This window comes from Sminthopsis crassicaudata, chromosome 1 (assembly GCF_048593235.1).
Source record: "Sminthopsis crassicaudata isolate SCR6 chromosome 1, ASM4859323v1, whole genome shotgun sequence".
Classification (NCBI taxonomy): domain Eukaryota; kingdom Metazoa; phylum Chordata; class Mammalia; order Dasyuromorphia; family Dasyuridae; genus Sminthopsis; species Sminthopsis crassicaudata.
In genome coordinates, this window is record NC_133617.1 from 70,079,985 (window position 1) to 70,094,267 (window position 14,283).

The 14,283-nt window shown below is 33.1% G+C and overlaps 1 protein-coding gene across 7 annotated transcripts in view; it reads left to right on the forward strand.

Annotated features, from left to right (window-relative positions):
- The window catches only part of BRME1 (break repair meiotic recombinase recruitment factor 1), a 39,073-nt gene that overhangs the window by 3,220 nt on the left and 21,570 nt on the right, over positions 1–14,283 (forward strand). For 5 of the 7 annotated variants that reach the window (XM_074310745.1, XM_074310708.1, XM_074310719.1 and 2 more), the window contains 3 exons: positions 7,557–7,719; positions 9,918–9,990; positions 12,723–12,827. In XM_074310745.1, the coding sequence (XP_074166846.1) occupies positions 7,557–7,719; positions 9,918–9,990; positions 12,723–12,827 (341 nt within the window). The remainder of the gene's footprint in view (positions 1–7,556; positions 7,720–9,917; positions 9,991–12,722; positions 12,828–14,283) is intronic. The other 2 variants (XM_074310753.1, XM_074310763.1) reach the window with 1 other exon arrangement.

A 14,283-nucleotide genomic window follows, 5' to 3' on the forward strand; every position in this document is an offset into this window, starting at 1 on the left:
TAGCTGGACTGATCTGTACCTGTTTGGGGTGGGTGGGAATAAATATGACATGTGAAGAAATAGACTTTCCTTCTTGTTTCAGAAGGGAGTTGGTTGACCTTCAGAACTGAATACAAAGTTCTTTAAAATGTGTTTTTTTTCTTGGAATAACCCTATGGGAATTATTTACAGGAACAATACAGTTTATTTTCACATGTTTGTGCTGTGCTTCATTTGATACAAGTGTTAAAGGACTAAACAAAAGCCGGTGTGTTTAAACCTGAAAATCCCCAAATAAATAAAACTATCACTTTGCTTTACTTAAATATATTATTCAACAGATGTTTAGCTCAAATCAGCGTGGGACAGTTGAAAGCACACTGGCTTAGGTCATCAAACCTGGGTTACAATTCTACCTCTGATGTATGTTTATTGACTATATGACCTTGGCCAAATATCAGCCATTTTGATTTCTCACCTGTTCCTTCCAGTTCTCTCCATAAGATCTGTGATTTGAACAGTAAAACAAGTACCAAAGAATAATGGATATGAACATCAGAAAGCTGCCTTCAAATTTTGGGTCTGCTGCTTTAGAATGAGGATAGGGTCTGGATCTGTGATTTTATTAGTATAGGGAACTTCTGGATAGTTCATGTTGATGCCTTCTCTGAGTCTTCTAGTTTCCATAGGCACAGAATTGGCTGGAATGCTTAAGTGGTTAAGTGACTTGTCCAGAACTGCACAGCCATTATATTTCAAAATTGGGACTTGAACCCTGGCTCTGAAGCCATCTCTGCCTAACTACGTCCATGGCAATGTTAGTATAATCTTGACTGCTCCTATTACCTGTGTAATCCTCAATTCTCTCTTTTTCTCTCAGTTTCTACCTTTGAAAACTACTTGGTTGGATTAGATCTCGAAGGTCCTTCTCAACTTTATTTTAGAAAATATAATAATTGACATTTGCAAAGTACTTTAAGCCTTACAAAATACTTTTTCTTTCTTTTTTTTTCTTTCTTTCTTTCTTTTTTTTTTTTTTTGCTGAGGCAATTGGGGTTAAGTCACTTGTCCAGGGTCACACAGCTAAGAAGTGTTAAGTGTCTGAGACCATATTTGAACTCAGGTTCTCCTGACATCAAGTCTGGTGCTCCATTGACTGCACCACCCAGCTGCCTTCACTTTCATAAAGCACTTTCAATCAAGCCTATGAGATAATAAAACAAATACTATTAACCTCCATTTTGCAAAGGAGAAAATAGATTCAGAGTTTAGTTGATTTGCCTTAATCATGTTGCAATATAAATCAGGATTCCAATCTAGGTGTCTTTTTTTTTCCCCCAAGTTCTCCCTTTCTTCCACACTGTTCTGCCTCTACCACAAAACCAAATGTTTATAGAGATAATGATGGACAGGTTTCAGAAGAGGGGAAAATTGCTATTAGCTGATTTCAGTCTCCCTCATACTACTATTTATCTCTCAAAAATTCTAATATGAATTATAGCTATTGATATGTCTGTCTTTTATAATAAACATCTTGAGAGCAGAAGCCAATTCCCATCTTCATCTCCCACAAAAATTGAATAGTGACTTGCAGATAAATCAGTTAATTACTGAATTAATGAAATAGTGTTGTGATTGACTGTGTACTTGGTGAATGTCTCCTGTATACAGGTAGGATGTTTCAGGTGATGCTTAATGAAAACCTAAAGAAAATAATTTAATCCCTAGCAACAAAGTGTAGTGCCAACCTTGGACTACCAGTCCAATATCCAATATGGAATGTGTTGACTGACTTTCTTTAAACCTTCAGAATCCCAACACTCAATAAAGTGTGCTTGATAATAGTTAGATCTGAACTCAGGTCTTTCTGACCCCAAGTTCAGTTCTCTGTTCATTGGACCATCTAGCTGCCCTTGTAACCCTTAAATTGCTGGATAAATTAGAGATGTGGGTCTTATTATTACTTGTAATTAGGCATTGGACTTCATACCAAAACCTCTCTCCATATGGGTGAATTGAGTGTGGAAACTCTATTAAAGCCTCTATTTTTATCATTTCACTTTTACTGTTCTTCCATTGGAATTATTTAAGATATGTGAGATATGGAAGACCATACGATTAGATAAGTAAAACCACTGAATCCTACCATTGTTGAAAGGTACCTCAAAAGATGTTTTTTCTGCTTGTACTTTTAGGTAACTGATTGTCTGGATTGTCTGGTACAGGTGTTTGTCCTATCCTCCTGATGATCTCCTTGTAGTGATGGAGATTTTGCAATTTTTTCAACTTGCTCTTTCTGATATTTTATTGTCTCAAGGGTGAAAAAATCCTTCCTTGTATTCAACTAAATGCTTTCCTGCTTTAATCTAAACTTATGTATTTTTTATTTGCCCATGGAAAACATAGTAGTTCTAGATCAAGAAAGGATTTTTGATGTCATCTAGTCCAATCCTGTCATTTTATAGATGAGCAAAGAAAAACCTAGAAAGGTTAAAAGACTTGTTCAATGTAAATAAATAGCAGACAGGATTTGAACTAAAGTTCTGTGACTCCAAGTGCCGTGCTACACTTGGACATAGAAAGCAACTGATAAAAAATAAACTCATGGCTATCAGTAAAAAATAAAATAAAGTGTGCTTGACAGCTCTTAAATTACTTTTGTTCCGACGCCAGGCACAATTGGGCAGGGAAGAACCAGATTCAAATTTTAATCTAGGGGAAATTAAATATGAGCTATCACTTTAAATTTCTAAAATAATGGATCTCTTAATTTGTGTACATCCTTCCTATCCCACTGTCTAAATTTCCTTTAAATTGAACAGATAATACACACTGTGGCCATCTACATTTTATTGTACAAATGAAATTAATAAACTACATGTCAAGAGATAGTCTGTGGAGACCTCAGCCCTTTCACTACTTGTTGCTCTCAATCATCCTTACTGTAGCTAACCTTATGGGCAGAAAGATTAAGGGAAGTATCTGAGTCTCCCTTTCAGAGATCAAGAGCCTACCTATATCAACAGAGAATAAGGAAAAATTATAAGGGAGGAGTTTGTCCTTCTTCCACCTAAACATTTGAATTATCTCTCAAGAAAGCTCCTGGGCTCTTAGGTAAACCCAATTGAAACAGTAGAACAGGCCAGAATAAGAAGACTAAAAATAGTGAATTTAATAATCCAGAGTTCAGTAAGTGGCTAGAATATAAGTTACTCTGGGAAGAATTCTCATTTTGACAAGAACTACAAAAAATTGAAAAGCAGTCTGGCAGAATTCAGACTATCATTCAGACTACCATCTAAGAGCACATTCAGTGCCTGGCACTTCAGGTGTTTAATAAATACTTTTTCATTCATTTATCACAATACAGTCAAAATGAAAATGAACACAACTTGAATTAAAAAAAAAACATACTGGGAGAAAATTATCAGTTATTTTTCAGTCTTGGTTCAAGGGGAAATTTTTTTTAATTTAGTATTTGATTTTCCCCCAATTGCATGTAAAACAATTTTTAACATTTGTTTTTAAAACTTTGGAGCTCCAACTTCTCTCCCATCTTCCTTGGCCACAATTGAGAAGACTAGCAATTAGATATAAGTTATACAATTATAATCATGCAAAATATTTCCATTTTAAGTCATGTAAAGAAAATGTAGACCCCTCCAAAAAAAACCCTCAAAAAAAGAAAAATATGCTTCAATCTGTATACAGACATTATCAGTTCTTTTTTCTGGGAATAGATAGCATTTTTTTCATTTTGAATTCTTCAGAGTTGTCTCACTGTATTGATGAGAATAGCTAATTCATTCACAGCTGATCATCTTACAATATTGCTATTACTTTATACATAATACATTTCACCTTGCAACAGCTTCTGCAAGTCTTTCCAGGTGTTTTTGTTTTTTTTTTTTTGAGAGCATCCTGTTCTTCATTTCTTATAGCATAATAGTATCCCATCATAATCACATACCATAATTTGTTTAGCTATTCCTCAATTGATGGGCATGCCCCCAATTTCCAATTATTTGTCCTCAGAAAAGACCTCTTATATTTTCATCATATAAGTCCTTTTCTTTTTTTCTTTTTTTATCTCTTTTAGGATACATGCCTCGTAGTGGTATTGATAAATCAGAGGGCATGTATGGTTTTATAGTCTTTGGGCATAGTTCCAAATTGCTATAGAGAATGGTTAAATCAGTTTATAATTTTACCAATTCCATTTCATCATTGTCTCATTTTTTCTCTACATTCTCCCTAACATTTGTCATTTTTCTTCTCTGTCATATTTGCCAATCTATTATGTATGAGTATATATATATACACACACATATATATATATATGTCTCAGAATTTTTAAAATCTGCATTTCTCTAATAGTGAATTAGAGCATTTTTTCATATAGCCTATACAGCTATATATTCATATATATATATACATATATATATATGTATAGTTACTCCCCTTCTCTCCTCTTTCCCTCTACCGTAAAAGCTTTTTCTTGCTACTTTCAGAAATAATTTATCCCATTTTACCTCTCCCTTTCCCCTTCTCCCAGTACATTCCTCTCTCACTTCTTAATTCTATTTTTTCAGATATTCCTTCACATCCAACTCATATTTATGCCCTCTGTTTATACTCCTTCTAACTACCACAATAATGAAAAAATTCTTAAGAGTTACAAGGATCTTCCCATGTAAAGATATAAATAATTTGACTTTATTAAGTCCCTTAAAATTTCCTTTTCTTGTTTGTCTTTTTATGCTTCTCTTGAGTCTTGTATTTGAAAGTCAAATTTTCTATTAAGGTCTGGACTTTTCATCAAGAATGGTTAAAAAGTCATCTATTTCATGGAATATCCATTTTTTCCCCCTGAACACCTTTTGCTGAGTAGATGACTCTTGGTTGTAATTCTAGCTCCTTTGCTCTCCAGAATATCATATTACAAGTTCTCCAGTCCTTTAATATAGAAACTGCTAAATCTTGTGTAATGCTTACTAAGGCTTCACAATATTTGAATTGTTTCATTCTGGCCCTATTTTCTTCTTGACCTGGGAGCTCTGGAATTTGGCTATAATATTCTTGGGACTTTGCATTTTCGGATCTCTTTCAGGAGATAAGGAGAAAATTCTTAACCAAACATGGAATAGAGGTAATCACTGAAGATAAAGTGGATAATTTCAATTATGTGAAATCAAAACTATCTTGAATAGATAATAAATGTAGCTAGGAGAGCAAGGAAATAAATTGGGGAAAAATCTTTGCATCAAATATCTCTTATAAGGTTCTTATAGCTAAAATATATTGTAAATTAACACAAATACTTAAGACCAAGAATTTTGTTCAGGGATAAATTCTCAAAGTAATAGTTCTCAAAAGAAGAATTATAGCCTGTTGGCAGTCATATTAAAAGTTCCAAATAACCAATAATTTTTAAAAAATAAAATAATTCTAAGGTTTTACATCATCCACAGAAAATTGGCAAAGATTGTAACAGTTGGCAAAATTGGCAAAGATGAAAAGTCATGTCTTTTTGGAGGGGATATAGGAAAATACATACCAATACCAACCATTCTCTAAAGCAATTGGAATTATGTTGGAAAAGTGACTAAAATATCCAGCAATCTATTTGCTTTGATCCAGATTCCCTTACTAGGCACATACTTCAGAGAATAGTAAAGGCAGACGGAAAAGGTCCCAAAATATTCATAGCACATTTTAACATAGCAAAGAACTTTTTAGTAGAAGCCCATCAATTGAAGGAAGAGTTAAATTGTGATACATAGATGGAATGCAACTATATATGAGAAACAATGTATATGAGGAATTCAGAACAGCCTAGAAAGATTTCAGAACTGTTATTTAGTGAAATAAATAAGAAGGGTGGGAGTATATATAATTGTCAAGGTAAATCGAAAGAACAAATAGAAATGAAAATGAACACTCTGTAATTACAGTGACCAAGCTTACTCCAAAGAAGCATGCTATCTTCTTATTTGCAGAGTTGGGGAATTATGGGTGTGGATTATGGAATATACATACATACAATTGGTGTATTGGTTAGTTTTGTTGAACTGTTTTTTCCCCTCATCTTTTTATAGTTATTGTAGCAAGGAATGGATTGATGGGTTAGAGAAAATTTAAACTGGATTTACTGGTGTGTCACTGGGCCTGGTCTAGACATGTCCATTTGTGTTATCTTAAGAAATGGAAATGATATAAAACAAAAGGGGTGAATGAGTGTGTGTGTTTGTGTGTGTCCAGATGTCTGCAATTTTGTCTCTTGTGTAGACTTAACTTAAACCAGTAGTGCAGAAAGGGTAGCTTATATCTCTGTTCCAGGCCTATATCTTAATTTTAACCGGTCCTGGTCACAGAAGTAAGGGATCTTGGCAACTGCTTTAGTGATGTGATAGCATGCTGAAAATGTTAATGTTGGGTGGTGCTCTGGCCCTTGCTGACTCTAGTCATCATTTTGCCAACTTGCAGATAGTCCATAGTCTCTTCTGTCAGCCTTCTGGCATCCACATTGGCACTTGAATGTGAAAGAACAGTTGACAAGCTATATGGAAAGACTTAGATGGAATGGTAAATTGACAGTCTTTCTCCAATACAAAACCCACGAAATAACAAAAGGGGGAAGAACTGAGATGTATACATATGTGCAAAATCTCTCCTAATATCTTAACCTCTCACAGAACTTCATCCCTACCTAGAACTCATGTTCAAAATTCAGTTTCCTCTTAAGCGCAACTTTAACATAAAAGTAACAGTAAACAACAAAGAATTGACCATGAAGAGTTACTCTGGTGACAGGAAAGGTCAAAACAAATTCAGAAGAAGACAATAAAGCCAAAACAGCAATGTGCAGTAGCATCAAAGAAAAAGATGAATTGGTCATAGGCCCAAAAATGATTCCTGGAAGAACTCCAAAAGGTTATTAAAAATCAAATAAGAGAGGTATAGGAAAAATTGGGAAAAGAAATGAGACTGACATTAAAAATATTATGAAAAGAGTCAGCAGTGTGTTAAATGAGGTAAAAAAAAAAAATACTGATAAAAACAATGCTTTAAAAAAACAGATAGGCCAAATAGGAAATGAGGCACAAGACTTAAAGTTATCGTTTTGGCTTAAATTGGGGGGGAGGGGGTTTGAGGAGGATTTATTAAGATTTTCTGGTTTTGTTTTTCCTCCCTAGCTCTTCACTGAATCAATGTAGGCATACTTTGTAATTTAAAATTCAGTATATTTTCAGTGCCTAGACAAGTCATTAAGACTTATCGGTCACAAATAAGACCTTAGTCACTAAATGTATTAACACTCATAGGAGTGTTTTCATAGGAAAATAGTTAAGTTAAGCTCCCATTTAGCTGATAGCTAAGAATTTCTCCAGGAACTCATGTAAGAATTTCTGCAGGAGGAACTTCTTTTGCCACATACACATTAAATAAATCTTTTATTTCCTAGTCAAGTAGTGAACTAGCTTTATTGAATTATTTGGAATGACAATGCTCCCTTGCTATGTCCAAGGTGAGGCTTCACATACCTGTTTATCTTTTCTCCTTTGTCTCCAAATCAGGAGGTGCAAACCATCTTCTTAAATCCAAAAAGACCCCAAGGAAAGAAAATATTGACATGAAGTCTGAGAACTCTGGAATGGGAAGATACTTTAATTTGGAAGATTCAGAAATAGCAACAGTCACTAAACAAGATGGAAAAGACAGTCGCCAAGCAGATATCAGGTAACCTAAAGTAAAATGTCATAACAGACTCTTTCCAACAGCATAAGTCAAAACAGCAGCCTGTAAGCAATTGCCAGGGCATTAGTATAAGGAAGTGAGAATTCTTTTGGAAGAACAAGATGAACCAAAATAATGCAGGCTACTAGTACCTTTCTGTTTTAGTTCTCTCTTCCTTTTCTCAAATAAACTAGAGTTACTTTTTATAGTTTCAAAATAATTGAAAAGAAGAATTGATCTGATTCTTTTGTTCATATTACTTAGTATCCTTTAACGGAGTGATTTTATGATTAAAATAGGTACTTCCGTTAGAGGAGGGGAGGAAAAAAATACAATTGGCCACATGCCCAGAACTTAAGAATCCTAATGCAATTTACTGAAAGATATTCCTTGAAGTTTTGGTAAAGCCAGGAATGAGGTGGGATGCTCCTCAGGTCTGTGCTTTGAGTTGGGTCTCTACTAGTTAGTTATCTGAGTAGAACAAAAGTCTGTGGTCTCAGATCAGCTGAAGGAAGAGGGAAAAGGTAGCAGCTCCCCAATGGTCAGTAGGAATAAAGTGGCAACTCTCATTGTTCTTAAGAAGATTGCAGCAACAAAGAGAGTTTTCTGTTGGCTTTTGGGTGATAAAGAGACTTGTGGTCTCAGATTGATGAGTAGATAGATGGGGGTCAGTATAGAGAAAATAACCTCTTAATTGGCACTATTGATGGCTACTCAGGGAAAAAAGGTAGCAGCTTATCCCAAGGATGACTTGGAGGTTTTTTTCTTTATATAAAAAGTTCATATTTCTGATACATATTTGGAATGTTTAAATTTTCTGGTTCCCAGTATTCTAGGGAGTGGTTGGCTGAATAGGATGAACATAGGATTGAAAAACTTGTCTTTCTTATTTCCACTTAGAATGCAGAGATTTGTTATCTAAGGAACTAAGGTGCAACAAAAAATCACTTGGGCAGAAATGAATATTATCATAATTTTAGAAACAGGGAGAAATCTTCCCAAACATTTTGAAACATCAGACGAAATAATGCAATTGCAATCCATTGCATGATCCAGCAGAAAACAAAGTATCCTAAGGATTTTTATTTTCTCTCTGACAAGCTTTTCTATTGTAAAGAGGAATAGCTTTGAAGCTTGCTCTTTGAGGGAGAATGATAGAACTTTTGCTTTAAGGAATTATAGCCTTGATATAGTTCTAGCAAGTAATGTTATTTAACTTACTAGAATACCATTTTCACTTTTAAAAAATACTAAACAGAGACATATCCTCATGTACATTATGAAGAGGGAGTAGATAGAACTGTAGAGATCAGAGAGTATGGAATGATTTGCAGCAAAATGTTGTTGACTCTACCCCTCTTCACAGTACTCAAAGCATCTAAAGATGTTCATTATTTCTCAGTTTTCCCCATAAGATGCCCCTTAATTATAGAAAGTAAGAAACTGAGTTGTTAAGGTCATGTGATAGGATTTGGGTTCAAATTTTGATTCTACTATCTATTTTTGTGATAATGAGCCAATCACTTAATTTCCCTGGGCCTTAGATCTCTCATCTGTAAAATAAGGTAATTGGACTAGATGATCTTTAAAGATCCCTACAATTCCAAATCTTTCAATCCTTTGAAGGCAACTATCCTACCTTCCAGTGCAGTTTCATCGTTTATTTTCATCGTTTATTCTGTTTCCCTGCTTCTCCTTGAACTAGGATTGCTCAATGAGGACATAAAAGTCAAATTCCCTCTATGTTGTAATGGAGGAAAAGATCAATGGACTTGCAAAGAGTCATATAACTAGTAAGCAGCAGTAGAGAGTCAAGCCTAGAGCTTTTCTTTCCAAATCCAGAGCTCTTTTTAGTACCATGTTGTCCTTAGGAGGCAGCCAGTAGTTATGGGGACATCCAAAAAGATTATATCTAACCTACAACAGGGGGATAATTCTCTAACTTTATTATTCAACATTTTGCTTATTTAAATTGTTTTATCAGGAGGCTGTGAATCAACCAGTCTTTGTTCTATTCATCAGAAAGATGCTAGATTTCATTTAGTTTAATTTTGAGAGGGGTGTGTCAAATAATCTTTGTCTTCTTTTTAAACATTATTAAGAACTGTTTATTGGTTAGTTCTTTATGTTTTTTTTCTATTTTAATTGACATTCCAGTTGAGTTATAATTTCTCTTTAATTTAATCTCTTTCTCCAACTAGTTCAGTTGATGAAAGAAGAGATGGTCCTACCAAGGAACCAAGAAAAGACCAAATTCCTTTTTCTTTTTCCCAGGTGAGCCTATTTTCAAAACCTCCATGTACTCTGCAGCTAATAAGACTTCTGTAGTCCCCAAAAGTGCAACCTGCCTTATTTATCAAGATCAAGTTGGATTATAAATTCAATTTACAGAGATGCATATATGATTCAACATTAGGAAGACATTAATTATTAATGATTGAGTTGCTAATTATTAATAATCATATTAAAAAGATAATACTCCTTTCCCCACCTCACCACAAAATCCTCACATGCTTATATCAATGGATGCAGAAAAATTCCTTAGCAACATACAATTTTTATTTATGCTAAAAATCTTACAAAATATAGACATAGAAACATTTTAATATGAAAAACTATATACCTAAAACCCCAAACTAGCATTATATTTAATGAAAAGACATTAGAAGTTTTCCCAGTAAATACAGGAATAAAGAAAGCTAACTCCCTTTCTCTTTTGTTAGTTGGTAGTTTTAGGAATATTAGTGATAATAATAATAAAAGCAAAGGCAATTAAAATCACAAATAGGCAAAGATGAGATTAAAAACTATTCCTCTTTGCTGATAACTCAGTGATTTGCAAAGAAAATCCTAGAGAATTAGTAAAAAAACTAACTGAGACAATAGTTTCAGGAAAGTAGCAGGATACAAAAATAAAAACCCACAAAAATCAATAGCATTTCTATTCAACAATAATAATTTAGGAGCTGAGAACAAGGATGTCCCGTTCAAAATAAATACAAATTGCATGCAATATATGGTAATTAGTCTAAGACACACCAAAAACTTTATAGATACAATTATTATTCTTTAAAGAAAAAATGACATAATTGGAAGGATATTAGATTTTAAGTTCCTTGAAAGCAAGTATTGTCTTTTGTCTCTTTTCTTGTCCCCAGCACTTAGCATAGTATCTGACAGATAGTAAGTGTTTCATAAATATATATTGAATTAAATAGTTATCATAATGGTTGGGCAGCACCAGTATGATAAAAATGAGATGATGCTACCTAAATTAATTTGCAGATTTAATGCTATAGCAATCAAAATATCAAAGAGATTAGACTAGTCAAATAATAAAATTCATTTAGAAGACTAAAATTTTCAGAGTCTCAAGGGAAATAAAAAAAGTAGAAATGAAGGAAGCACTTCCTGATCTCAAATTTTGCATAAAGCAGTAAAGTTATTTGGGATTGACTAAAAATAGAAAAGTAGATTAGTAGAAACTGCTGTATGATAAATAATCACAAACCAGTGAGTTTAGTATCTTGGTATTCAAGAATATTAATTAAACCCAAGAATATAAATTACTTAGGAAAAATTATTTTTTTGACAAGAACTGTTGGGAAAATTAGAGAGCAATTTGGCAGAAATTGGGTTTATTCCAACAGCTCACACTACATACTGTAATAAATTCAAAATTAATTTGTGAGCTGAATGTTAAAGGTCACACCATAAAAAAAAATAGAAGAGAATGTTGGCTATGACAACCAAAGGAGGGATAAAGAGGATTCTAAAAAATGAAATAGATTATGTAGATTATAGGATGTGAAAAGCTATAAAATAAATGATAGGAAAGAATCAAGAATAGGAAAAAGTGATTGACTGGGGGAAAAATCTCTTTACAGCAAACATAAAATAAGGTTCTGATTCCAGAGCATATAAAGAACCAACACAAATATGTAAGACCAACAATCAATTCCTAGTGGTTAAATGGTGAAAGGATGTGAACAAGATGTTTTCAAAAGAATTGAAAGCTAACAATCATATGAAAATTTGCCTCAAATTTCTAATACTAGGTAAAATGAAAATCAAAACAATTTTGAGGTTTTACCTCAAAACCAGAAAATTTTCAACAAATGACAAAATCAGTTAGGATGTGGAATATCCATTATGAAAAGTAATTTATAAATATTCTGAGTATGATTAAAATGTTTTAATCCTTTGACCAGAGATCCTATTAGTAGGAATATACTTTAAGGAGACCAGAAATAGTAAAGAAGGTCCTATATGGGAAAATAATTTTAAAAGTTTTTTTATGTAGTAGTAAAGAATTGTACATGCCTATATACAGGAGATAGAATAGCAAATTATAGTGTGTAAATGTAATGAAATATTCATCATAAGAAATAACCATGAAGAATACAGAGAAGTATGGGAAACATTTCAATAAATTGATACAAAGTAAAAGTAAGCAGAACTAGGAAAAGACTATGCCCAATAAATATAACAATATAAATAGAAAGAACAACCAAAAAATAAAAACTGAACATTAAAACTATAAAAACTATAATGACAAAGCTTATCCCTTAAAAAGAAATATGACTGTGTAATTCCCTTCTTTGCAGATGAAGGGGAATGTGACATGTAATGAGAAATATACTTTAAGACTTATTTAATATGTTTTACTGAATTGCTTTTTCTTTTTTTTTTTAATTTTGTTTTATAAGGGATAGCTCTTTGGATAGGAGATAGGTGAAGGGACATATTTGAAAGATAAAAGTGAGGCAAAAAAAATCTATGAAAAGCTAAAAACAAATCAAAAGTTTAACTTCTCACTGCCTAGCTAGCTATGAAGTAGATGTGGAGCCACGTTTTTTAAGACAACTATAAAAATTCATTTCTGTGTATATTTCTCAGTAGTATCAAAAGAATATATGGATATGATTAATCTTTTAGTTTAAAAGAGAAAGCTTTAAAGGACTTTCTCTTTTACTTTGACTTTTCTCTTTTACTATTGTTTATAGAACTCAGAAATAAAGTTTGTCCCAGTGTTTCCACAATCAAAGAAATCTTTGACACAAAAAACTGAGAAAAAGAAAGAAACTTCTAGGAGTAACAACACTAAACAGGTACAGCTCTGAAATATGCTCTGTTGAAATCATCTTACTATTTGGCTAATACTACTGCCAAAATAACCTTTTTTTGCCTTATGTGAATTGTGTGAGTTTTAAATCGGTCAGTCTTTGGCCCTGAAAGCAGGCCAAATATATATATATATATATATATAAACTTTTAAAATTAATTAATTAATTAGTTTTGCTTACAGTTCATTCAAAACAAATTTTTTTCATTTGTTTTAAAAACATTTGAATTCCGAATTCTTTCTCTTATCCCTACTCTCAGCCCCCATTAAGAAATCATGTTAAATTTTTTTTTAATAAAGGAATTTAGGATGGCTCTGTGGGAATCATAAAAGACAAAACCAGGCTTATATACTTTTCTAATAGGTCACATATAAAGATGATGAAAAGCCAGTTTAGATCCCTGTAATTTATCTTTTATTTTCAAGTTTTCTTGGGTCTGTGGCAGACTTATGGTCTTACACATGAACAAGATACTTCTTTGAGGTATAATTGAGGATGGTATTAATCTCTTACTATGAATATAGCTGAAGGGACTGTTGCTCCACAACTTTAAATAAATTAAATTTAAATAAAATTTAGCAACCCCCAATAGAAAAAAAAAGTGAGGGAGGCTCTTTGTCAGAACCAAGTAATTGAGAAAGGTAATTCCCAGTGACTTTGATGAAATTAGATGAAAATGTTTTGCTTGCCCTGTAGTTGGTCAGTTATATCTCAAAGTATCACCAGAGTTATCAATGTGTTATGGACTTTGGTGGCTATAAGGAACTAATAAAGAAGCAAGTATCTAGATTCTGGGGACAGCAATAATTCTGTGTGAAAGAGGAAGAGAGGGCCTTCTGTAATATGTCCACCAAGTGCTGTCTTCTCATTCCAAGTAAGTATATTTTGTGATGTAACTTCACATTCTGACCCCTTAGCTTAAGCCAGATGGTTTTATTCACTGTCATCCAGATATTCTTGGCTCATTCTTCTTCTTTAAACAGCTGTGGAAAGTATGTCCTCTATTCCTTCTCTCTGCTTATTAATACCCTATTTTTCAAGAACAATGTGTATCCTATCTCTTCTGTGCACAATGATCTTCTCACTTCACTTTTCATCAGTTCATATTAGTTTTACCATTTTTCCCCACTGAAATCACTCCTCTCATCATTATCTTATAGTATAGCAGTACTCCATCACAATCATATGGACAACTTATTCAGCCATTTCCCTATTGATAAGCATTACCTGAATTTTCAATTCTTTGCTATCACAAAAAGAGCTGTTATAAGTATTTGCACATATATGTCCTTTTCTTTAGGTACAGACCTAATAGTGGTATTGTTGGATCAAAGGGTATGCCTAGTTTTTTTATAGCCCTATTTCCAGATTGCTTTTCAGAATAGTTCATTGCTCCACCAACAGTCTACTAATATATCTATTTTCCCTTATCCTTTCCGGC